The 26,592-nt window shown below is 31.6% G+C and overlaps 1 protein-coding gene across 2 annotated transcripts; it reads right to left on the reverse strand.

Moving 5' to 3' along the window:
* Positions 1 to 1,643: 1,643 nt before the first annotated feature.
* On the reverse strand, positions 1,644 to 19,907 carry LOC139502550 (titin-like). Of its 2 annotated transcripts, XM_071292046.1 has the most exons (9): positions 19,792 to 19,907; positions 18,849 to 18,899; positions 16,214 to 16,267; positions 11,302 to 11,640; positions 10,106 to 10,387; positions 9,197 to 9,460; positions 7,945 to 8,244; positions 5,921 to 6,247; positions 1,644 to 2,541 (listed from the first exon to the last, which is right to left on the reverse strand). In XM_071292046.1, the coding sequence occupies exons 2-9, from the start codon at positions 18,895 to 18,897 to the stop codon at positions 1,991 to 1,993; spliced, it is 2,166 nt and encodes a 721-aa protein (XP_071148147.1). In that variant the 5' UTR covers positions 18,898 to 18,899; positions 19,792 to 19,907; the 3' UTR covers positions 1,644 to 1,990. The 2 variants fall into 2 exon arrangements, with proteins under 2 accessions (XP_071148147.1, XP_071148148.1); XM_071292047.1 differs by lacking the exon at positions 19,792 to 19,907 and having other exon boundaries at positions 1,646 to 2,541; positions 18,849 to 19,018.
* Between the last annotated feature and the right edge of the window lie 6,685 nt (positions 19,908 to 26,592).

Below are 26,592 nucleotides of genomic sequence, written 5' to 3' on the forward strand. Positions count from 1 at the left end.
GACTGCAGACAGTAATGATGTCCATTGACAGGTGATTACAGGTAAATTTGCCAATCACGAATTGACAAGATAACAATAGAAGAAACTTCAAATACAATTATTGATTAAATGCAATATGTTAGGTCACTATACTAAACTAGCAATGTTTGACAAGTTTTCATATCATAATATGGTTTTAAAAAAACAATTCTTCATTTGAAAAACAAAAAATTATACACCAATTGGTCTATACCATTATATGTCAATTGGTGGATTAAACGTCAATTGAGGTATAATATTTTTCACCAACTTTCCACTTTCAAATGAAATTAGCTTCTGCATAGGTATCCCTAGAGGGTTGATTTTATTATATGTTGTTCCTATGGCCATTATCTACAAAAGGGTGTCTCAGATTTCAGATAGAATGTATAGAACAAATTGTACACCTAATTAAACATTATCTTCTTTTATGTGGTTAGGATGTTTACACTAATTAGAGATTTATGAGAGAATGGAATACCATAGAGACAATCTGAGACACTCTTTTGAAGCCCATGATATGTTGATTAAGATTTCGTTAAAATTTTCTGTATAGTTAAAGAGATGATAGAGCTAAATTCATTCAAATGAACTTACCCAGATTTTGCCACTAATAACATAATAATTGATTACATAATGATTGCATAATAAAAATATTGCATTCATTTTAAAGGTTAATCTTTTATCTATCTATGTATACCTCTTTTATTATTGTCTATGCATTCATAAGAAAGTTACGGCATTTCAAAGGTTAGTGATTGGAAGTAAAAAATTCTTTGTATTGTGCTACCTTAAATGATTCTATGAGCCATTTAATTACAATTGTATTTAGAATTTAATTAAAATCAAAATCAAAATGTGTCAATTCGGGACTAAAATCACCATTCTTCCAAGGCATAAATTAACATGTAATAGTCATTTGCCAAGCTTAACATTTTGTTTTAATATAAAAAAAAACACTATAATTAAAACCAATATAAGTTTCAAACATATCCGGAATGGGTCTTGCAAGTTAGAAGCAAGTAAAAATCATGTAAATTCATGTATGAAAAATCCAGCCTTTGTGTCCGTGCTCCTGGCAATGTGCCAAATTTTTTAAATTTTCATTTGTATTGACCATAACATAGCAAAATGGATGGGTTCCAGCTGACATTATTCTAAAAGCTCAACTGCCCCATTTAAAATACTTCTGGGTAATTCTTAAAAGGCATAAAAAGTAGTATTTTTCCTTGGTTTTATTATGAATTTACAGAATTATGCAAATGAGGCTGTTACTAAAAATAGATACAATTCTGGGGGAAATTAAGTGGCCAAATTCTTTTATTTTATGTCAAGGATTAAGATGATGTATAAAAATTTGTCAAGTTGTGATTGTCGATTTGGACTATTTTCTGATTATTGCATGGTTTTCTGGCGGATTGGCTCTTAAAATGAAGACCTACATGTTTCTGAGATTATGAAAAAAAAAACAGCGGATACTGAGATTTGAAACCTTAGACATATTTTAGTTAAAAACAAATGAGAACACACTGAAGAACTACAAAAATAATGATTGCATTATATTTACTGAGATAGCTAAGAAATTGACTTTAATCTGACTGTCAGATATGTATTTAAACAAACAATACTTTTGAAGATTTATCTTTAATTTGTAAAAGGTATAACATGATGGACTTTAATTTTTACATATGTTATTTCAGTTATTTGAATACAGACCAATCAAACACATACTAATTATAATCTTGTACCCTAAACACAAGTGAGGCAAATCAAACTACTGGGAGATCTAACAGGTGTATCGTTATGCCCGATTTATATTGAAAAAAGAGTTAAACTAGTCCATTTCCCCCATCCTGATTGCTCTCTCCGTCTCTCTCTTTGAACAAGTCGAATGAGCTTTGTCGATTGACATTTTTCTTTGAGTGATCTATATTATTTACATATTCCCACTAGAATATTTCTAAGCAAATAATCATTTTTCGTGATGAGTGCTGGGATCTTGGAAATCCAATGTTATCGATTTATTGTAAATTATAAGCCATGGGTTATGTTTTTGTTCATAATTAGTCGTTATCCGGTTTGGAAAAACTGTTGTATTTTGATATAAATTCGACCAAATTGCACTATAAGGATGTATTTCAATACTTCCAAGATCAATGGTTTGATACGGATGTTCATAACCGTCTTCATTCAGCAAAGAAATTGATTGACTGTGTTCAGAGCTCGACTTTTCCGATGACGAAATGATATTGCGGGTTCCTTCTAAGCTTGGCAAGTTCACGCTTGATATTGACTCTTGTGCATTGTTCTGTAGCCCTTGAATATGTCCACTTGTGAAACTAATGTCTCCTATTTCATCGTATTGAACTTCAAGTGGAACAATTGTATGTATTCCTGATTTTTTCTTACGTTTGAAAAAACAATAAATATTCCAACATAGACTGATGAAAAGACTTCCTCCGAACACACTTCCCAAAATCTGCCAGGAAGAATTATTACCGATCATTGAGTCGGTGTTATTATCTTTAAAAATCAAATTTAATTGACATTAGTATACAAGTATAAGAATTAGCAATACTATAAAAAGTAAAAACACAAAAATACTGAACTCCGAGGAAAATTCAAAAAGGAAAATCAAAAGTCCAAACACATCAAACGAATGGATAACAACTGTCATATTCCTGACTTGGTACAGGCATTTTCTAATGTAGAAAATGGTGGATTGAACCTGGTTTTATAGCTAGCTAAACCTCTCACTTGTATGACAGTCTCATCAAATTCCTTTACATTGTCAACGATGCATGAACAAAACAAACATACTCAAAGAGTAAAAATGTCAAAAATAGGGGTACAACAGTCAATATTGTGTTATCATCTTAATATCACTACATAAACAACAAATGTAACAAAGTAGCACAAAAAGGTATACACCAAATTTAACAGTCTCATTTTGCTTTTTTTATACGGCTGAATTTATCTATGTAAAGTCTACCCATAAATGAAAGAAGGTTTTCATTACTGGTGTAAAATTGCGCGTTTGAAATTCGCACAGGTAGACATAAAAATAATTTTGTCGTATGACGGCATACATAAATGCAGACACACGTAAAGTAGATATAACAAACAACAGACTTACAGTTAAAATAATAAATAAAATAATGGTGTGGTTCAAAGTATGACGGGACACATAAGTACAGTTTCACGTCAAATACGGCTGAATTTATCTATGTAAAGTCTACCCATAAATGATAGAAGGTTTTCATTACTGGTGTAAAATTGCGCGTTTGAAATTCGCACAGGTAGACATAAAAATATTTTTGTCGTATGACGGCATACATAAATGCAGACTCACGTAAAGTAGATATAACAAAAACCAGATTTAACAGTAAAAGTAATAATAATAAATAAAATAATGGTGTGGTTCAAAGTATGACGGGATACATAAGTACAGTGTCACGTCAAATGTATATCATAAACAACAGACTAAACAGAAAAAGTAGTCTTATTGAATAAAATAGTTTAGTCATTCATAGTATGTCAAGATCCTTAAGTAAAAGTAATACCAATAAATGAAATAATTTTGCCGTTCAAAGTATGTGGTTTTACGTAACCACAGAGTCACTTCAAATGAATATCTAAAAAAAGACATATAAAAGAATACTATAATTATACGTAATTAAGATGCTAACAAACGTCAGTACGCAAAATCTATACTTCAAGACCATTTTGTATTATTTGTGAAGTTGATACGGAATATTTATCAACAAGTTCTGGGTATCTTCCGATGAACTTTTTAAGAAAAAGGACGAGACGTTCTTTGACATACCCCTGGTTCATCAATTTTCTGCTCAGACACTGGTGACGTTTTACAAAGTCTGAATAGGAGCTGCAAGCTCTTGAATACCTAATAAGTTGGGAAATGTATATTCCATATGCAGGTGAAGTTGGTATATTACTACTAAGGTGGGGGAAATTGATAATTTCAAAATTAAATTAGTCTCGTTTGTCATAGATTCTGGTACTGAGATGACTGTGTATGTCAAATTCGAGGTATAAGTCTAAAAATGAGGCAGAGGAAGCCGTGTCTGTGGTCTCTTTAATTTCTAGTTCTGGTGGGTATATTAATGGAATCCAATCAGAAAAGTTCGGATTGTTAATGGAAAGAACATCATCAATATATCTGAAAGTGAAATTAAATAACCTGGCTTCTTTGATCTTCTTGTTTTTGACAAGTGTCTGAAGGAACTCCGATTCATATGAAAATAGGAAGAGGTCGGCAAGGAGAGGCGCACAGTTCGTTCCCATAGGAATGCCGACAATTTGTTGAAAAAGTCTACCTCCAAATTCAACAAATATGTTGTCAATAAGAAACTCCAGCATACTGATCACTTGTTCCTCTGTGTAGTATGTTTTACCCTTTTGTTCCTTATTAACAAAATATGCCTTATGGTATCCCAAAGTGATAAATTTATAGCGTATGCTACCATTTTTATTATGAAAAGCATTGTGAATTATTTCTTTTAGACGGGTTTTCAATTTCACATGGGGAATGGTTGTATACAAGGTTGAAAAATCTAAAGTTTTAATAGAACTTATTTCAGAAAAAAGACCGAGATTTAAAATTATCCAGAAGTTCTTTAGAGTTTTTCAGAATCCACATATGGTTAATACCACTACGTGAGTAAACAGTTTCACAGTATATCTGAAGACCCTCTTTAACTGCGGACAGAATTTTAGTCAATCTAATGGACAATTCTTTAGTAGAACAAGCAGATGAGCCGGCAATGTACCGTTGTTTGTACGGAATTTTGTGAAGTTTAGGTATCCAATACAAACAAGGTAAGTCCTCCGATTTGTTGTTCAATGCAATGTTCATAGAAGCCATGAAGGACTTATGATTCGCCAAAATCTCATCCTTGTCAAATGATATGTTTTTGTATGTGGGATTACCTGAGTGTTCATTTATTCCTACTTCTTTTATAAGACACTCGTAGTAATACGATTTACATACAAAGACAATATTATTTGAAGCTTTGTCCGCAGGAACAACAACATACTTATCTTGAAGAGATGATAGACATTTCACAGCCTATTTGTCACTGAAAATGGACTTAGGTCGATCATTCACACAGTTTTTCAACTTATTTAACCGTATGCAACAAGGCTCATTTATTAATAAAATAAAAACATTTAGATATGTTCCATTGTATTCTGCATGTCAGTAATTTGTAGATCTTTTTTTTTATTCATGTATGCATTTTTGTTATATTATGAAATAAGGATATGTGATATCAGTGGCAATGAGACAATTTTTAACAAATGCAGATGTATCTATAATCCAATGTTCAATATCATTATAATCTTATTATAATATAAGGGAATTCCCGTTTTTCGTTATCCTTAAAATTCGGCATTTTTGAATTTTTATTACCTTTTTGTTATTGGCCACTCACCAATAAACATGTTTACACAAATTTTATTTATTATTCTTGATCAAACAACGTTACAAAAGTAGCAAACGTTCTAAACATAAATTATCACTGAATTGATTAAGGATTTTAGGCGTGTTTCTTAATTAATCCGAATTCAGCTTAATTGAAAAGAAATAAATCACCTTATTGTATACTGAATAAGATAGGCTTTTTGATTGGAAAGTATTACTATCAGACAAAGTTGAAATTGTCATACACATAACTCTAAATCAATCGTTTTGTGTGAGTTTCGTTCAAGTCTTTTTTCTGGTTTGTTATAAAGAAATAATCTATCATAGTATATTATTCCCTAGTATTACGTTATACCTATATAATTTGCGTTACATTTAAAACGGTTATGCATAGAACAGTCTTTTTTATATCTTTTTATTTCATTAAATAAACTAGTAGTTATTATTGACATTACTTACTAGATGATCGTACTTCTATTGTTATGCTGGTACATCCTTCTGTGTTACAAACAATGATAGTATAATTGTTAAAATCATCTTTCCTCTCCATGTATACTTTGAAAGTTAGCCTTGTTCCAAGGACTGTAACTCTCACCCGATGGGACAGTACATGACCTGTCACAATTTTCTCTTGTGCATGTGCTTCAATATTTTGATTTGTCTCATATCTTCTAATGTGTTTTGAAAGAACCTTCGTATCGCTGTAGATTTCTACCCATAGTTTTACTTCACTTCCATATGCACCATATTGTATATACCTGTTTTCTAACAAGAATACTGGTGGCACTGTTAGAAAAAATAAATATAAAATAAAATGCTTGTCCTTCAAATATAGACTGAATTTATTTTTGTTTGCAATGAGGGAGTGGTTTTTATTGATTTATTCTAGTTATTCTTTTGCTGCTGTGCATTCACATGGGACGGTGATGCAACAGCCCCACATACGAAAAAGCTGTACAAAACCATAAAAGAATAATTAAATATCATGTATAATATAACAAAATATTAAAAAAAAAACAAAAAAAACCCCACGTATTACAGATTTCTGACTTGCAACAGGCACATCCAAAATGTCGCAGAGTGAGACATATGAGTGGGCGCCTTCTCCCTCATCTAAGACAATGGTGTTACAATACAATATAAGAATAAACTATTAAAATTAGTTGAAAAGGGCATAAATCATTTGATGGATACAAATCCCAAGACAACTAACAAACATATAAACAAACATTAATCATGGCACAATAGCACTGTTACGGGATGTTTAAGTACAGAGTCACGCCATATGTAACAATAAACACAAAGAGGCACGTAGACAAAACATATTAGCAAATTGAAATATAAGAGTACAAAGACAGTTATAAGCAACATTAATAAGAGTTTTAATTTGATTTAGTTAAAGTAACACGAACCTCACCAAAAACTAGAGGCGATCTCATGTGCTCTTAAAGGGTAAGCAGATCCTGCTTTTAATACAGTGACATGGCGACACTTTGTTAATTATAACAAAAGTATGACCAAATAATGTTTAACAAGACACAACATAAAAAAACCATGGAACAAGTAACACCAACCCAACTAACAACCTGGGGCGATAACAGTTGTTTCAGAAGGGTAAGCAGATCAAGCACCCGTCAGTTTGCTTATGTTACTACAAACCAGGTAAAAAATGTTATTCGGTAGGTCACGTTCGTGGAAAAAGGATTGGATTGTATGTACGACATACAATGTAAGGAACATATCCGATATCATCTGTGAAACTGTTATTCAAGAACAGTGTTCTTGTTAGCTTATCTATGAGTATTCTACATGTTCTATAAATCTAAACATAAAAAATTCTCAAAAATTAATTATGATAAATGAAAGATTGGCCAGGTTTCGGATCTTAAAAAAGATCGATATTTATACATGTTATATATATCGGAATTGCTCACGGTCATGCCTTTTCCCCGACTGTTTATTACTTTTTTTACTAAATCAAAAAATTAAGCTCTTACTAAATTTAATTGAGGAAAACTGGATCTGTCTATATTATTAGTGATAATTATTGTTTTTTTAATAAGCATTTAGTAACTATAAGCACCCTTATATTGGTCCTGTTTATACTGTTTAACTTTTGGTCATATTAGGACCTTTTATAGATTCCTATATCAATGGAGTTGGCTCATGGTTGAAAACTATACGTTCACTTAATATAATTAAGTCATGTGGTCTCTGGTTATTATTTACTAATCAGTAATCATATAACATCTCCTTGGTGTTAAGGCTTATATCTATGTAACAAAACTGTCAAACATTTTTTTATCGAAAAAGAATACCGATGTGTCACATTTTTACTAATCTGATGTAGGTACAGTTTTATTCAAAGTAATTATCAGATATGAGGAAACTTAAAAACAATATAAAATTAGTGAAAACTGTATTCGCATCACAAGAAAACATATACTATTAGGCTGTTAGCATTGCCATAATTAATAACATACCTTTAAGAATAATATATACTTTCCCTTCTTGTGTTTTGTTTCTTCCCGCAACAGGAAAACCGTTATATACTCGGCAAATATAATACCCGTTATCTTCGAACTGATTCTGATTTAGATTCTTTGTTCTCTGAACACAAAGTGTCCCACTTCTGTTTCCATTGAGGTATCGTATATGTTCATGATATTTTGACTGATGTTCCCAGGGTAGGAATGTGTAGTTTTTCGGTTCTCCATATGCATTGCACTCAAACTTTATATAGTCATGTTCAATTGTATATTTCACAATTACTTTTGGCGGATCTAACAAAAATGTGAACAATCAATTAGTTGTTTTTTGGCCAAAAATTAAATTCATTTTTTATAGAATTGAAATCGTTTTGTCTAATACGTTAATCTGAAATTTCATATGCACAACCATATCACACTTAATTAAATAAATAAATAAAAAATATGGTACTATATTGGCTGCAGTTATATTATCTGAACACAACTGAAGTTTTAGTCCGAAAATTGTCGCATTGACATTAATACAACCTTTTCTTATTTATGAATACTCTACAAATTCTACACAAGAAAATTCTTGTCCTAGTCAGACCTATGACAGTTATTTTACGTTTGTTGGATGTGTTTGAACTTTTGCATTTGCCGTAAAAAGGGAATTCTCGTTTATCGTTTTTCTTATAATTGTTGTATTTTTATTAACTATTTTGATATTGGCCACTCACCAATAAACACTTTTAAACAAATGTTATTTATTATTCTTGATCAAACAACATTACAAAAGAAGCAAACGTTCTATAAATAAATCCACACTGAATTGATTGAGGATTTTAAGCAAGTTTCTTTATTAACTCGAATCGAGCTGAGTTGTAAAGAAATAATTCACCTTATTGTTTACTGAATAAGATAAGCTTTTTGATTGGAAAGAATTACTATCAGACATCGTTGAAATTGCAATACACATAAATCTAAATCAATCTTTTTGAGTGATTGTCTAGTACTGGTTATTTATTATTGTTTAAAGATTTCGTTCAAGTTTTTTTTTCTAGTATGTTAATAAGAAAAAGTCTATAATATATATTATTCCTATTATTACATTATACCTGAAGCCTCCTGTTATACTATTAAGATATATGTCTCAATATTCGTAAAGAAAGGTCGATATTGTTTATGGTATCTTTTTTTTTCTATTTGGAATTACCCTTAAACTTTATCATATTTATATCGAGGACTTACTCATTAACATACTTACATAATATATTCAATTCGTATGACGAGTTTGATTTTCCAAGTGTGTTTTCGGCTAAACATGTATAATGTCCGGCATGACTTCGTTGGAATGCGGTAAACTCCAAACAGTTGTTTTTACCGTTCATTACTTGAAATTTTCCATTATTCTTCAACCATGTAGTTAGGAAAACAGGAGGATTACTTTCCACATTACAACAAATTATGCCATGGGTTCCTTCTATGTAAGATTTGTTTGATTTAACCGGTATAGTTATGAACGGTTTATCTACAAATAAAGCACACCCGTATATAGTAGGATGAACCGGGATACATCTCAATGGTTAAATATAACTCAATTGCATTTTTGTTTGCATCTACATTACATTTTGTGAATAGTGTAACGTTGTCTAATTTTGTAGAAGACAACAAAACAGAAAAAAAACTCAAACACATGATGCAATACTAACATTTGTTCACAAGAAACTACAACGAAAGAGACATGTGATTTACTAAAGATATATCCAGACAACAATAGTACACACAACACAAAATTGCAAGCTAGAGCATAATGTCAGTGTAAATGAAGTCAATTGATCATAACTGTCAGGTTAAATGATTAGAGGGATGTCCAAATGTACTGCACTGTACTTTTGAGTTATCTTGTTCGAACACATAAATGTCTATCTGTAACCTATTCGGATCGGTATTTTCATACAGAACTTCTGATCTTGTAATTTGTAGTTTTTAGCATGTTCTGCATATCTATTGTAAAACTCTTTTACTCATTTTTTCCATTGCTGATTAATGTGTGTTTCGAAGACATCTAAGATCAATACTCGTGAGCTTCTAAGATAGAAATACATTGTATGTATAAAAAATAAAAAAATCAATTCGCTAATAAAACGATGTAAAGCATGCATGTATTGCTCACATGATATATTTAAGAACACTTCCTGCTTAAATGATGGCAAAAGTAAAGGATGGATTGCTAAACAGGCTATTAACTGTGCATTGTCATTTTTGCTGGGTATGAAAGAATAATTCAGAAGACCCGGTCCTCCACTTTCAATTATATTTCCTTTAGAAATCCACTGCAGTTGTTCCGGAGGGATACCACTTTGAACTTGACACACTAGTGTTAATAACTTCCCACCTCTCCAATTCAAAATAGTATTATTGGTAAGATTCACTATTCTTAGATTAGATGGAGGTCCTTCAAAACATAAACAAAAACAAAAAATGTTTGTTAAATAATGTTGAAAGTTTGTTTTTCTTATAGTTTTTATGAAAAAATGATTACTTTCTAAAAATTAAATCATTGACTTGCTTAATTTTTGTTATCGAGAAGATCCTTTCTACGTTTCAAAGATGTGTTTCTCTTTTATCTGCTTTTCCCTCCTTTGACATTTGACGCAAAATGTATGCAGGTAAATTGCGTAATAATATCCTTGAATTTTACACTTCTCTATAATGTAGATTTAAAAAACTGCTTACTGGTAAATACTACCAATTTGAAAGCAAATATTTAAGACTATGATACATAATTTCTTCGCAATTGTATTAGGCTTTTAACTAGCTTCTAGTTACTTGATGCATATTCTTAGATCAGAACGTTGCGCCTTAAGTCTTTTTTAGTTTGCATTTTTTGGCCTGGTGAGTCAAGGTTTTACACCGCTGTCGTAATAATTGGCAGGTTGTTGTGCCAAACTTCTTGCTTATTCCAGCCATACATAAGTGTCTGTTTTTTCAATACAGGAACCAGAAATTGAGTGGTTATCGTTTTGTTAGAATACTGTAATTCATATTTATTCAGCTGTTTGATTGTTGTTGTTTTTTGCAAAATGATTCAGATACCCCTTGAACAAATATTTAAACACAAGTAACCACGCGTTGCTCTGACGCAGTCATAGAGTTCGACATAAGCCTGTAAATGTGCTGAATTATTAATGTTAACAACTGATGCAACTATCATATTGGTTTAAGGGCAAAACTTAAAAAAAGGTTTCCGTTAAACTATATTACAAATAATATTTATGCATAGCATTACGACTTTAATATATATTCCTTGTCAACACATATAAGAACATATTTATTGTCTGTAAATAATTAAGCTTTAAATATAATTACTTTTCATAGCAATGGTGTATACATGTATTGCAATCTTGTTCATACTCTGATACTGACATTTGTAAATACCTTCCTCTTCTCTCGAAAATTTCACTATTTTTAAGTTACATTCATTTTTGTTGAAATGAACAACAACCATGTATTTTGTCGTGTTCAAATTTGAGTTCAAAACAGATCCATCAGTATATGGAAAGTGATCAGAATTTCCCATATCAATTAATGATGATATAACAGGACCAGTCACTCCACCTTTAATTTCAGTTGAACATATACATTTTATTATCACATCAGATCCAGGGTCTACAAACATTATGGTCTCGTTCTTGATGCACGACTCGCCTGCTAAAAATGTAAAGAAATATAAACATGCATTGAGTTGGACACTTGTAACTTCGACATACGTTGTTTCTGTGGTTATCATTAACAAGTAGCATCACTGTTGATCACCTTTGAATTGCTGGGAAGTAACCACAAGACGATACCTATAGGTTCATGTTGATTAAGGATTAAAGGATGCCGCTCTATAAAACATGTTGTCATCTATTTAAAAACTGCTTTGAAAAGGGATACAATTTCATGGACAATTTATCATACATTTTGTTCTTCATTTGAATTAATTATTAAAAAGATACCTCACAGTTTAAAACTATATAATTAAATGTTGGATGTAACGTGTCTTCTGGTTGGCTGACGTTGTTAAGTTTATCAGTCTATAGGCATTTAGTTATGTTACCGTGACGTCATCAACGTTTTTTCATGGTTTTCATCCGTTTAAAATGGAATTTAGAATTAAATTATAAGAAAAAACTGTTATATTTTATATGTCTATTCAAAATAACATAAAAAAATGTGATGCACACTTATAAAATAACCCAATACGCGGGTTATGTAATGTGCACCACATTTTTTTTATGTTATTTCGAATAGACAGAAAAAATAATACAGTCATTTCTTAAATAACTTGAACATTGTAATGTTCAAAAAAAAAAAAAACACCATGTCATATTTTAAAATTTGTTTAACGAGCATTATCCTCCTTCATTTGTTACAAATTTGCTACTGGCAGAAATATGACTAGATATTAGAATCAAAACAAATAATGAGTTTGAGAAATTTTCGTATTTGTGTCAAAAATTTAATGTAAAAATCCAGTTGTCATTTTCAGACTGCTTAATCACTATCCAAACCCTAACCACTCCAACCTCCCCAAATACTATACCAAAACAAAAAAATGCCAGTTCTACCGTAATATATAAATAAAAATTAAAAACATTGGTCAGATCGAACTCAATATTTCAACTGTTACACTTTCTACAACTTAATAGTTTTTGCATACTGTAACGGGTGAACTAACATTAAAAATAAGAAATGCCGATGTTGTTTGATCGATACTCTCTGTCTCGGTTTTTTCCCTCATCTGTTACGATCAGCAGAATTTTCTTTGCTGTACGCAGTTGAAGTAGTTTTAACATATGTATGTGGTACTTTATACATTTCTTTGTCATATGGTTTCATTAACCGTGGTTTACTAGTATTACAAACATTAATTTAAAGTATTGATGTGCAAAGCTTTTGAATATATTCGATTGAGTTGAGGGAGCGTATATCTTATATCTGACTAGAAAAAGCTATACCTCGAGATAAATTCATTATTTTTTTCTGACAAACACAGTTTACTTTATGGAGATCTCTTTTAGAAACGTTGGACGGAGTTTTACATATACTGTGACTTGTTGGTAATGTATGTACTGTAACACTTTACCAACAATATGTAAACAACGCATTATGTCAATCGTATTACGTTGATTTTGAGTTTTGCTGTTTTATGTGTAATCTCACCAAATCATAGTACGTAACATACGGTTGCGTTCGAAAAAGGGTCGAATTCATTTATTACCTTGAACCTGAAAGTTGTAGGAAAACTTCGGTGTTAACATGAATATCAATAATGTGGTCATTTTTATAAATTTCCTGTACACAAAACTTTGAACTTTTTGAAAAACTAAGGATGTTCTTATCCAAGGCATAGATTACCTTAGCCGTATTTGGCACAAGTTTTTGGAATTTTGGATCCTCAATGCTCTTCAACTTTGTACTTGTTTGGGTTTATAAATATTTTTGATTTGAGTGTCACTGATGAGTCTTATGTAGACGAAACGCGCGTCTGGCGTACTAAATTATAATCCTGGTACCTTTGATAACTATTTACACCACTGGGTCGATGCCACTGCTGGTGGACGTTTCGTCCCCGAGGGTATCACCAGCCCAGTAGTCAACACTTCGGTGTTGACATGAATATCAATAATGTGGTCATTTTTATAAATTTCCTGTACACAAAACTTTGAACTTTTTGAAAAACTAAGGATTTTCTTATCCCAGGCATAGATTACCGTAGCCGTATTTGGCACAACTTTTTGGAATTTTGGATCCTCAATGCTCTTCAACTTTGTACTTGTTTGTGTTTATAAATATTTTTGATTTGAGCGTCACTGATGAGTCTTATGTAGACGAAACGCGCGTCTGGCGTACTAAATTATAATCCTGGTACCTTTGATAACTATTTACACCACTGGGTCGATGCCACTGCTGGTGGACGTTTCGTCCCCGAGGGTATCACCAGCCCAGTAGTCAACACTTCGGTGTTGACATGAATATCAATAATGTGGTCATTTTTATAAATTTCCTGTACACAAAACTTTGAACTTTTTGAAAAACTAAGGATTTTCTTATCCCAGGCATAGATTACCTTAGCCGTATTTAGCACAACTTTTTGGAATTTTGGATCCTCAATGCTCTTCAACTTTGTACTTGTTTGGGTTTATAAATATTTTTGATTTGAGCGTCACTGATGAGTGTTATATAGACGAAACGCGCGTCTAGCGTACTAAATTATAATCCTGGTACCTTTGATAACTATTTGAAACTTGTGGTCACATGGTAACTATAGCCTGTACACAGATTTAACAGGAGGTTAACATTTGGTTGGTGAACTTGTTTTCTTATATGCAATGAAATTTTATGTGCGATTTTGTCTATATTACTGGACAGGACAAACGTTACTGATGCCCCGTAATTTTTTTTTTGAAACAAACATGAATTCTGCACATTTTTTTAAAAGTGCACATTAAGCAAACTATTGGAAAACTAAGAAAGAAATTACACCTAATAATGGTAGCTGCACATGCACCTTTGACCTTTTGAGTACTCTCATTTGTTAATGTTTCATGTTTTTGAAGTTAAGTATTACAAAAATGAAATATTTATGTACACATTTAGTGGGTAAAACTGCCCTGAAATAGGACTCTGCTATGAATACAAGGAGAACAGCACAAGCTATTATAAGTGTTTTTGGGAGCTTTTCTGACTTTTTTGACTTTTTTCTGATATCCTCTATTATATTAAAATTTTACTCAGTAATTATTTGATAAATATATAGTTATAAAAAAATAAAATTTTGAAACAGTAGCAGTAAATAATATACCAAAGAGGAAGCTTTGTATGTCCCTCTCGGGAAAACAAATAAGTCTAACGTCAGAACTTATTGACACCTCCTTGGAGTCACTAAAATTTGTATTAATAGTTCATTCAGCTTGAACACTTCAGTTATTCATTTATAATAACATTTCTGGCATAAATGATTGACAGTTACAAATGTACCTCAATTATTTTATTAATTGGCATAAAAATTTGAAATTTTGAGGCAATGATAACTATAAATTGACCAAAAGAAATTATATAGTGAAGACAATGAGGCCCATTAGTGATATTTATCGAAAACATTTTGCTCGAGTCGCTGTAGTCGTCATACATAATACTAGACTTTTCTTAAACTATAGAACTGGTTATGAAAAAACATGACAGTATTGCTTGAAATAACCAGTATTACAAAAGAAAAAAATCCCATTCAGTTTTTTCAACAAGAAATAATCTTCTTTAGGTGTAATACCACCAAATCATAGTACGTCATATCCAGTTGCATACGAAAAAGGATTTAAAAAATATAATCCCTTAACTTCCTGTAATGGTATTTTCTTATATGCAATATTAATTAATGTAAAATTTGGCCATAATACTGGACAGGATACACATTTACTCATTACAAAAATATTTTTTTTCATTTCAAAACAAATTTTGCACAATATTTTGAAAAGGGCAGATTGAACAAAGACTAATAGGGAAAACAACAATGGTGGTATTACACCCATTATTGTGCGTAATATCACCTTAATATCGTTACCACGGTTGACACCTTGAAAATATTTTGATGTGTAGACATTTATAAAAATTGAACAAAGGAACAATTATAGTATATGGCCTCACTTTCTGATAACAAAAAATGAACACCTGAAAATAATTCTTAATTCATTAAAACATAATGTTGCATTAGACCCGAAATTACAGCTGTATATTAATGCCTTATCGATGATGCCAAAATTATGTTTTGGTTTGTTTGCCAAAAATTAACCTTATATTGAATATTACATCATCTTATTACAGGTTAAACGAACGATTTTATGATTAAGTTGACCCTTTTTGGACATCTGAGTAACAAATGACCAAAAAGTTCTATGTAAGAACCATTTCTGGTCTCATCTTGATTATGAAATCATATTGACTTGAACAGAAATGTGTTTGTATCTGTATGTGTGTCATTTGAAGAAAAGCAACTTCTTGCCTATAAGGAGCACATGCGTTAACCTAGATAATAGTGAGCTTTGTGTTGCGAAGTTTGCATATTATTGAATACCGTATTGTGCAATATTGATATTTCGTTTAGCCAATCACAAACGGTGTAAAAATGTAATTGGAACGTAGCAAACAATTCCAAATGCTTGCACAAAAGATATACTAATATGATGACAACAGTTTATGTGTGGTAACTTTATCAGATGATTTTTATTTATATATTTACCAGATTTAGGACAAGTTTCATCCAACTGTGAATTGCCTTCGGACATGTTTGATACTGAAATTAGAAATCCAGTGGGTTTTTTTTCTTTTAAGAATATTTTGATATTGAAAACGTGTATTTCATATTTTATAAATATTCATAAGACATTACTAACTAATCGGTGTCTGTGTTTAGCTCTACGAAGAACCTTTAATATATAATTATAAGCGTATTGTCACCATCACATAAACTCATGCATCATAGATACCAGTATTAAAATTGTATATCATGTGTAAGAAGAAATGTTTATAGATCAAGCTGTATGCTCTGTATGAAAGTGTAAAAACTAAAGATTCGGAAAAATCAAAAGATGATATGAAGACGTTACTTTATATTCATGTCGAGCGCCTTATTAAATCTGTTTTTATGCCCCGTCTACGATAGTAGTAGGGGCATTATGTTTTCTGGTCTGTGCGTCCGTTCGTCCGTCCGTCTGTCTGTTCGTCCGTTCGTCCGTCCGTCTGTCCCATGTCAGGTTAAAGTTTTTGCTCGAGGTAGTTTTTGATTAAGTTGAAGTCCAATCAACTTCAAACTTAGTAAACATGTTTCCTATGATATGATCTTTCTAATTTAATTGCCAAATTAGACTTTTGACCCCAATTTCACGGTCCACTGAACATAGAAAATGATAGTGCAAGTTTCAGGTTAAAGTTTTTGGTCGAGGTAGTTTTTGATGAAGTTGAAGTCCAATCAACTTCAAACTTAGCACACATGTTCCCTATGATATGATCTTTCTAATTTAATTGCCAAATTAGACTTTTAACCCCAATTTCACGGTCCACTGAACATAGAAAATGATAGTGCAAGTTTCAGGTTAAAGTTTTTGGTCGAGGTAGTTTGTGATGAAGTTGAAGTCCAATCAACTTCAAACTTAGTACACATATTCCCTATGATATGATCTTTCTAATTTAATTGCCAAATGAGACTTTTGACCCCAATTTCACGGTCCACTGAACATAGAAAATGATAGTGCAAGTTTCAGGTTAAAGTTTTTGGTCGAGGTAGTTTTTGATGAAGTTGAAGTCCAATCAACTTCAAACTTAGTAAACATGTTTCCTATGATATGATCTTTCTAATTTAATTGCCAAATTAGACTTTTGACCCCAATTTCACGGTCCACTGAACATAGAAAATGATGGTGCAAGTTTCAGGTTAAAGTTTTTGGTCGAGGTAGTTTTTGATGAAGTTGAAGTCCAATCAACTTCAAACTTAGCACACATGTTCCCTATGATATGATCTTTCTAATTTAATTGCCAAATTAGACTTTTAACCCCAATTTCACGGTCCACTGAACATAGAAAATGATAGTGCAAGTTTCAGGTTAAAGTTTTTGGTCGAGGTAGTTTTTGATGAAGTTGAAGTCCAATCAACTTCAAACTTAGTACACATATTCCCTATGATATGATCTTTCTAATTTAATTGCCAAATGAGACTTTTGACCCCAATTTCACGGTCCACTGAACATAGAAAATGATAGTGCAAGTTTCAGGTTAAAGTTTTTGGTCGAGGTAGTTTTTGATGAAGTTGAAGTCCAATCAACTTCAAACTTAATACACATGTTCCCTATGACATGATCTTTCTAATTTAATTGCCAAATTAGACTTTTGATCCCAATTTCACGGTCCACTAAACATAGAAAATGATAGTGCAAGTTTCAGGTTAAAGTTTTTGGTCGAGGTAGTTTTTGATGAAGTTGAAGTCCAATCAACTTCAAACTTAGTACACATGTTCCCTATGGTTGATCTTTCTAATTTAATTGCCAAATTAGACTTTTCACCCCAATTACACGGTCCACTGAACATAGAAAAGGATAGTGCAAGTTTCAGGTTAAAGTTTTTGGTCGAGGTAGTTTTTGATGAAGTTGAAGTCCAATCAACTTCAAACTTAGTACACATGTTTCCTATGATATGATCTTTCTAATTTAATTGCCAAATTAGACTTTTGACCATAATTTCACGGTCCACTGAACATAGAAAATGATTTTGCGAGAGGGGCATCCGTGTACTATGGACACATTATTGTTTAGTATTTGTTGGGAAGACAGCATTATTCTTTTGAAATGTTCATGTTTTCAATCATGGATACAATACAATACTTTCTAAATGTTTCTAGTTGCCGAAATTATTATTCAAGTTACAAAATGAATTAGCTAGCATTTCTAAGATGTTAAATCAGTGTCATGTGTGTCTGTTTAGTACGAATTTGAAAATTATTTCGAACAAAATGTTAATACCTATAACGTAATCAGTTGAGACAGACACATATGTTATGTTTTGAGTGAATTATTCATAAAATTAGTCCACCTACTTCAAATCATATATAAAATAATATGGCATTAATTTTGATTTACTATGGATCATTGGGTAGGTATATCTGATCCAAATAAGCGACGTGTTTTTATCTTAAGTATGTACGAAATTTCTATTAATCCATAACTGTTGATGTGAAAAAATGAAATTTTAAAACAATGTAAGCAGTACAATTATTGGCGGTTTTTTTCATGTATAGTGTATCTTTCAGAATTTTACGGTGTTGACATAGTACTGAAATCTTTTTTATATATGGAAAAAAACACTACTGCAAATTACTATATTACCATATAAGAACACTGCCAATAAAAAGTGACTTCCTACAAAATTCTTCATATCTGAAAAAGAAGTCTTCGTCAATAGTGAATATACGGACTAGCAGCCTTTTTTCAAATCATTTCAATATAAAACTAAGTAGTTGGCACCCTTTTCTAAATCTTAAAACAGTGACATTTACTGATAAAGAAGACAAAACATGCACTTTTTTATTTCTTGTAAGTATGTTTACTGCAGTTTTTGTAATCCCGTATGTAAATCATTCCCACTTCAACCAAATAAATTAATCTGGTTTCCAAAAAGATTACATACATTTAATGCAATTTGTAAAAAAAAAACACAGTACGCAGTAGATTGTGATAGCACAAATGTAGTGAATTCAATTGTTTTATACAAAAATAAATTAAAAACAATTATGTATTACCGTTTTCATATTGAATTTAATATTTACTAAACAAGAACATGCTGACTTTTGATTTGTCTTCTCTATAGACGAAATGTATGCGTATGTATAGTGATTAGTAATTATAAGCATTAAACATTACATTTTCGTTGTCATGTTGCGTTGGTGTTGTCCTTTATTATAATCCGTCTTTTAATTCAAGATTTCCTTGACAATTGCAGTTTGAAAGATAACCTAACAACCCTGTAGCAGGGAAATTAAATGGGGGTTACAATTATTCGCAAACTTAGCTCTAACAGTTATAATTCAAAAAGAACGTTGAATAGAACAGTGATGATCAGTTTTCAAGGGAGTGGGGGTTTGTACGAACTCTTCGAACCCCTCCCCTTTCGGCTTCGGGTTTGGGGTTGATTAGTAGGAATTGCTTACTCATTCGGAAAGGTTATGCATAGCCTTACTTTGGCATTTTGTGTTTTTTTGTAACATTTGAAGAAAAGTCCAAGTTGTATTCAACTGTTTGACACAAAACAAACATAAAAAAACTTTCTTACCCTTTTTCAAATTGAATGCATAGTCACGAAAAAAAAAAAGGATGACACATACTCGAAAAAGGTCAAATATTCTATGAAGTTCCCAGTTGTTGTCATGGTAAAGACAATTTTAGTATAATAATAAACATGATATAGGCGGAAGTTATCTATCAATTAATTTAGAGCATATTTCCGGAAGATCGCATCACAACGCTTTACAATAGATATTGAACGTTGAAAATACAAATTTCAAAAAATCAAAAAGTATTTAGGTCATATAACATTTTTTTATGAAAGTGTTTGATATTTGTATAATCATGCTTAGCCTTTTAATTGCTAAAGTTTTTTGTACTATATCCTCAAAATGTATATCCAATTAAAATGTCTTAGATTGTGACTTCACTAAAAGAGATTTATAACTGAATTTAAACAAACCACGATTAAAATGACAGATACCACTATTGGAACATAATTTGGCTAGAGTCTTGTAGTGATTTCAAGATTTTTTTCTACGCTATACGCTTTTTTCCCCATGTTCAATTGAAATATAGAAAGTATCTTTTCTTGGTATTCCAACATTTGTGATTGGAGCGTCCTTGATGGGTCGTTTGTAAATCAAACGTTCGTAGTTGGTGAATTCTCCGGGTTCCTAAGAAGCAGAAAAACAACAACGTTATCAAATTTTTCATCAAAATAAAACGAAAAAGCAACTTTGATAGTTGTTTAGTTTAATACTCAAAGATGCTGGTGACAATCTTGTCATGTAAAAACGCATGTTTAGCGAGATGTAGGATCCAAGTTTACTTGACATTAACGATACTACAAAAAGCTTGAAAGTATTCTTCATATTGTCATATGTGTCTTGATATACATGATATTATAGAAATAAGTAAACGACTTAAAAAAAAAAAATATCGGAAACATTCTTTTCTATATAACTTTACAAACTGACAAGATCCCTTTATCAGCAGTAAGAAAACATTCTATGACAATAATATTCTTCGGGCACACAGTTTTCATGTTCTACCAGTAAAGTCCTGTTCGAATTATGTATAACATGTTGTTTTTACACCTTCCAAAATTGATTATTCTAATACTTTATGACAAATGGTACGTCAATTCCTTTAGACGATATATTGTGTAAGGGGAATTCATGTTTTTCTATACTAGAAATGTTGAGGCGGAGTTGCTTTTGCCAATTTATACATTTTCATTTTTGTAAGTCTTCAGTTGTTTAATGCGGCTTTGTGTGCACACAAATGAAAACACACTGAAGAACTACATTACTTAATGATCGCATTATATTTAACAAGATAGCTAATAAATTGATTTCAAACTGACGGTCAAATACTTATATAAACAATAAATTTTGAAGATTTATCTTTAATTTGTAAAAAGTATAACATGCTTGACTTTAATTTTTACATATGTTATTTCAGTTTTTTTAATATAGACAAATCAAACACATACTGCTTATAATCTTGCACCCTAACCAACAGGTGGTGCCAACAAAAAATATGGGAATATCTAATAGGTGTATCGTTATGCCCGATTTATATTGAAAACACAAAGAGTTACACTAGTCCATTTCCCCATCCTGATTGCTCTCTTTGTCTCTCTCTTTTTGGATTTGTTGAATGGTCATGTCCTTTGCATTGTCGATTGACATTGATCTTTGAGGGATCTTGAAAATCCCTTTTAATTTATTTATTGTAAATTATGAGCCATGGGTGGTGATTTTGTTCACAATTAATCGTTATCTGGTTTGGAAAAACTGTTTTATTTTGATATACATTCGACCAAATTGCACTATAAGGATGTATTTCAATACTTCTAAGATCAATGGTTTGATACGGATGTTCATAACCGTCTTCATTCAGCAAAGAAATTGATTGACTGCATTCAGAGCTGTTTGAAGAGCTTGACTTTTCAGATGAGATAATGATATTGCTGGTTCCTTCTAAGCTTGGCAAGTTCAGGCTTGGTATTGACTCTCGTGCATTGCTCTGTAGCATTTGAATTTGTCCACTTGTGAAACTAATTTCTCCTATTTCATCGTATTGAACTTCAAGTGGAACAGTTGTATGTATTCCTGATTTTTTCTTACGTTTGAAAAAACAATAAATATTCCAAAATAGACTTATAAAAAGACTTCCTCCAAACAAACTTCCAAAAATCTGCCAGGAAGAATTCTTACTGCTCATTGACTTGGTGTTAATATCTGAAAAAACATTGATTAATTGACATTAGTATACTAGTATAAGAATGAGCAGTATGACTTACCCATATGCAGAAGGCTCTACTATTAATAAAATAAAAACATTTAGAAATGTTCTGCATGTCAGTAATTGTAGATCAGTGTTTTTTTTTTATGTAACTATGCAGTTCTGTTATAATATGAAATGAGAACATGTGGTATCATTGGCAATGAGACAATTTTTCACAATCAGGTGTTTCTATAATCAAATGTTCAATATCATAATAATCTGTGTACGGAGAAGTCTGAGGAGTTCCGTACCTTAACTCCTATAAGTACTAGTCGTCTACTAAATGTCAAACTTCATGATCAGCTACGTTTACTACAAAGTATAGCTGTTTCAGTATATATATTTTTTTTTTAAATATTTCACCTTAAATCTTGCAATAAAACAAAAGATGCTTAACAACAATTATTTAAGAGTTGTCGTAAATAATGTTATACACATTTGTATTTAAACATGAATATAAACCCGCTGCATTATACACGTTTTATTGAATTTGTCCGTTTTTATACAAGTTCGATCATTGATTTTCTAGTTGAGTGGTTTAACAATAGTCACAAGGTTAACTTTTTTCATTTACTAGTCCGGAAACTAAATATCAAAACTTGTCCCTTGATGACTGTATTATTTTTGTCACTTGTCCGAATTAATATTTACTAGTCTGGGGAATCGGACTACTGGCTTACAGGGCAGACTGACTGACATTTTAAGTTTAGCTTTTCTAGCTTGCTGTTCGGTGTGAGCCACGGCTCCGTGTTGAAGGCCGTAATTTAACCTTAAATGGTTTACCATTTACAAAATGTGACTTAGATAGAGAGTTGTCTCATTGAAACTCATACCCAATTTTTTTATATTTATGTGTCAAATTATATATTAAATTGTGAAAGTACTTACTTATTGCTCTTAGTTCTAATGTCATGTTAACGCACCATTTCATGTTACACACTTTGACTGTATAATTATTAAAATCATCATTGTTGTGTATGTGTATGTTGAAAAGGAGCTTTGATCCTAGTACCATTATTTTTACGCCGTGAAATTCAACATGTCCTATTACTTTTGTTACAGCTATGTATGATGTTATATTGTCTTGTTCGTCAGATTTTCGAATGGTGCTAGAAAGCAGTTCAACATTACTGTATATTTGAATCCATACTTCTACTAGATTTCCATATGCACCATATTGCACCTTCATGTTTTCTAACAAAAATGACGGCGGTCCTGTTATAAACAAGAGAAGTAAAACTAAAAATCTTAATATATATTTCAACACGAACACTTGTCAAAACTGGAAGTCTACATTTTATACTAAACAAAAAAGTATTTTTGTTCAGATAGTCTTTCCCGTATGACTTTGAAATTGATTACATTATACACGTTATGTAGACCGATTAATTTATGATGAATGTTAAATTCTACTGCCATTCCCATAGCATATATATATATATATCCTTGCGTTCAGTTTTTTATTGATGGTAAACGATGGAATGCCGGGTGAGAACCACTTCCCTTTGAAGGAAAACTACAATATTGGTCACATAATACTCAAGTACAACACACCAATGGACGTATGGATGCAATCATGAGTTGGTTATGGATTATTTGTGTCGCAGATGATCATATATATGATCGCGATATCGAAATTTTCAAATGAGACTTATAACCAGAATTAATACTAGGCTTGACATGTTTCACATACAGAGTACGTTTGTTAAACCTCCTGGTTAACCCTATATTACCCCAGATACTAAAAAGGGGGTAGTTGTTTCCAGTATTCAGTTAAAGATTTTGATGTAATTTTGGTATTTGACTCAATATTGTCTGTTTATTTTTTATTCATGAATGTCTTTTTGTTATATGATCCACCTTGTTTATTTGCAATGGCTCACTTTATAGTGTTAATTTATAGATGCTATCGTATCCTCATGAATTCGATTGCATATCTTGTTACTGTAGAACTAGACAGTTTATTTAATTTTGTTTAGAATCCCAACATTTTAATTGTTTGCAATTTTTGTTTTATAAAGACGGAATATGCTGTTTTTGTCCGCCATTTAAGGGCATCCGATACAGTTTCAAGGGAGTTAACTCTTGGTGCGAAGTTAAGCGTTTGAATTCCCGCAAAACGTCACTTTTTGCGGGACGTAATGCGTGTCATTTTCCGCGTAATAAGAAACGTAATGTGGAATTTCCATGCTCCAATTTCTGTTTCTCCCGCATGCTAATTTCTACGCCATTAATATTAGTCAGTGCATTTGATTCTACCAGGATAACAGTCTAATAACATAATAAGAAATAAAACACATTACTGTTTCTTTGAGATCTTCAACAAATATCGTATAGTTAGCAATCTCAAGACGACTGACCCTTTTGGTGTTACTAATATCATGCATGTCAATTAAAATTTTATTATCATTCATCATCCACGATTTGGTCCGGATCCGATTTTTTATTACAGCACAGGAAACCAATGATATTTTAAAACGAATACCGAAAATGTATGTACACGAAGAAGTCAATTTCCTTTCTAAACAATTTATTCAATTTATTTATGTAAAAAAAATAATGGTATGCCGCTAATACAAACAATGGTACAACTTTTATAAAAGAACAACGTTTCTATTTCCTCCACGTTGCACGTAGTTTATCTAACAAAAGGCAATAGCAAACAATATGTTTATACACCCGTAAACATTTTGACGGGACATAATGGTATAAAAATGCCCGCGTCCGTCTGTCCGTCGTAAATATGGTACAGCATATTATCATTAAACTGAACATGTTTTTTTTTTTCAGTCATGATGGTCAAACGATCTGTATCGTTTTTGGTGAACTTTATGAGTAACAGGACTTCGTAACTAGAACAGTTGTTTTTTTTACAGTTCGCGCTGTATCTAGAAAACGTTTTATGACTATTGCTCAAAACTTTACACACTTCTTGGTTATATAATTCTGAAGAATTTGTATATACTTTTGAGAATGATTCATAATTGGATTTTAGAGTTATTGAGTTTATGACAAAAAGGGGCTGGGGGTTCACATGTTGCGCCGTATCTCAGAAACTATCAATAATTATTGCATAAAACTTCACATACTTTTTAGTTAAATTATTCTTAAGATCTGTATACTTTGGTGATGATTCTTTAATTCATTTTTGAGTTCTTGAATTTTTATTGAGTTTCAATTTGGGGATCATATAAAACACATTGTGATATATAAACTTCCTATTGAGCAAGAATAATGAATGAGTCAGGATATACCTAGCATGACTTCCCGTACAACCCCCGTGTTATTTTAAAAACATATATTATGTTGTTTTTTTCATAAGTCGAAGCGCAGCTGTTTATTTTTTTCTTTATTTTTTTTATAGATATATTAGAGAAATGACGGAATGACAGAAAATACAATGCAATTTTTAATACAATTAATATTTCCAAATGGCATAACTCTTTTTAAGAATAGTTGATATGCACTGATTTTCGAACGTGTCCATACGATATCAGTTTTATAGAAAGTTGGCAAGAATGGTACACTTGAAAAATCTAATTAACCAGAAGTCCGGAAGGACAGACAGGGGAATAGACATGCGGAATTTTATGTACGCGCTGTGATGAAAAAAATATATAGTTATTTACCATTAAAATTACGCTATGAGAGAATGATTTTAATCGCAACTAATCGTAATATATCCAGTCCTCTCGCTATTTATTCAATCGTTTTTTAGCCGAATCAAAAATTTCAAAATTATAGTTTCTCTGTCTGGACAAAAGCATCCATTAGCAAATTGAAGATTCTCCTTTGTAAGATTTTGCCTCTGTTTTCTGACCACATAAAACAGAAGATGTGGTATAATTGCCAATTAGACAACTCTCAACAAGAGACAAACATGACACAGCAATTAACAACTAAAGGTCATCGTAAGGTCTTCAACATAGAGCAAAACCCATACCGCATAGTCAGCTATAAAAGGTCCCGAAATGACAAGGTAAAACAACTCAAACGAGAAAAGTAACGGCATAATTTGTGTGCTGCAATTTATGTACAAAAAAAAAGAAGTTCCGTTTGCAGGAGAATTTATGCTGAGTTCACAATTAATTCGAATTAGTTTAATTCGCAATCGAACTGTTTTACGTCCTAGCGTAAATTCTAATTCAAATTGCAATGCGCGTCAAATTTGATTACTGTCCAATCGACGCTAACTTTTTGAAAATTCGTATCAACAAAAACGGATTTTCTCAGTGATACAAACGTAAATGAAAGGATATTAAGGAGTATGTGTAATGAAACAGCAGCCACCAAACAAAACAAAACAAAGAACAACATATAGAGGTCATCAGTATGAAATAATATACGAGTGTGTACAGTAAATGTACCTGTATGTCATGTTCTAAATTGCCGAGTCTTTAACTTTTGAAAGCCGTAAAAATTATCAACAGTCTGTAATAACTTTTCTTGAGATGTTTCTCACTTAGACCACAAACACAGAGAGGTATTTGTTATTCACATGATTTTTCTTACGAAAACAATGTTACCAATTTATAGATAGTACTTTACAAGCAAT

This window comes from Mytilus edulis, chromosome 14, assembly GCF_963676685.1.
Source record: "Mytilus edulis chromosome 14, xbMytEdul2.2, whole genome shotgun sequence".
NCBI lineage: Eukaryota > Metazoa > Mollusca > Bivalvia > Mytilida > Mytilidae > Mytilus > Mytilus edulis.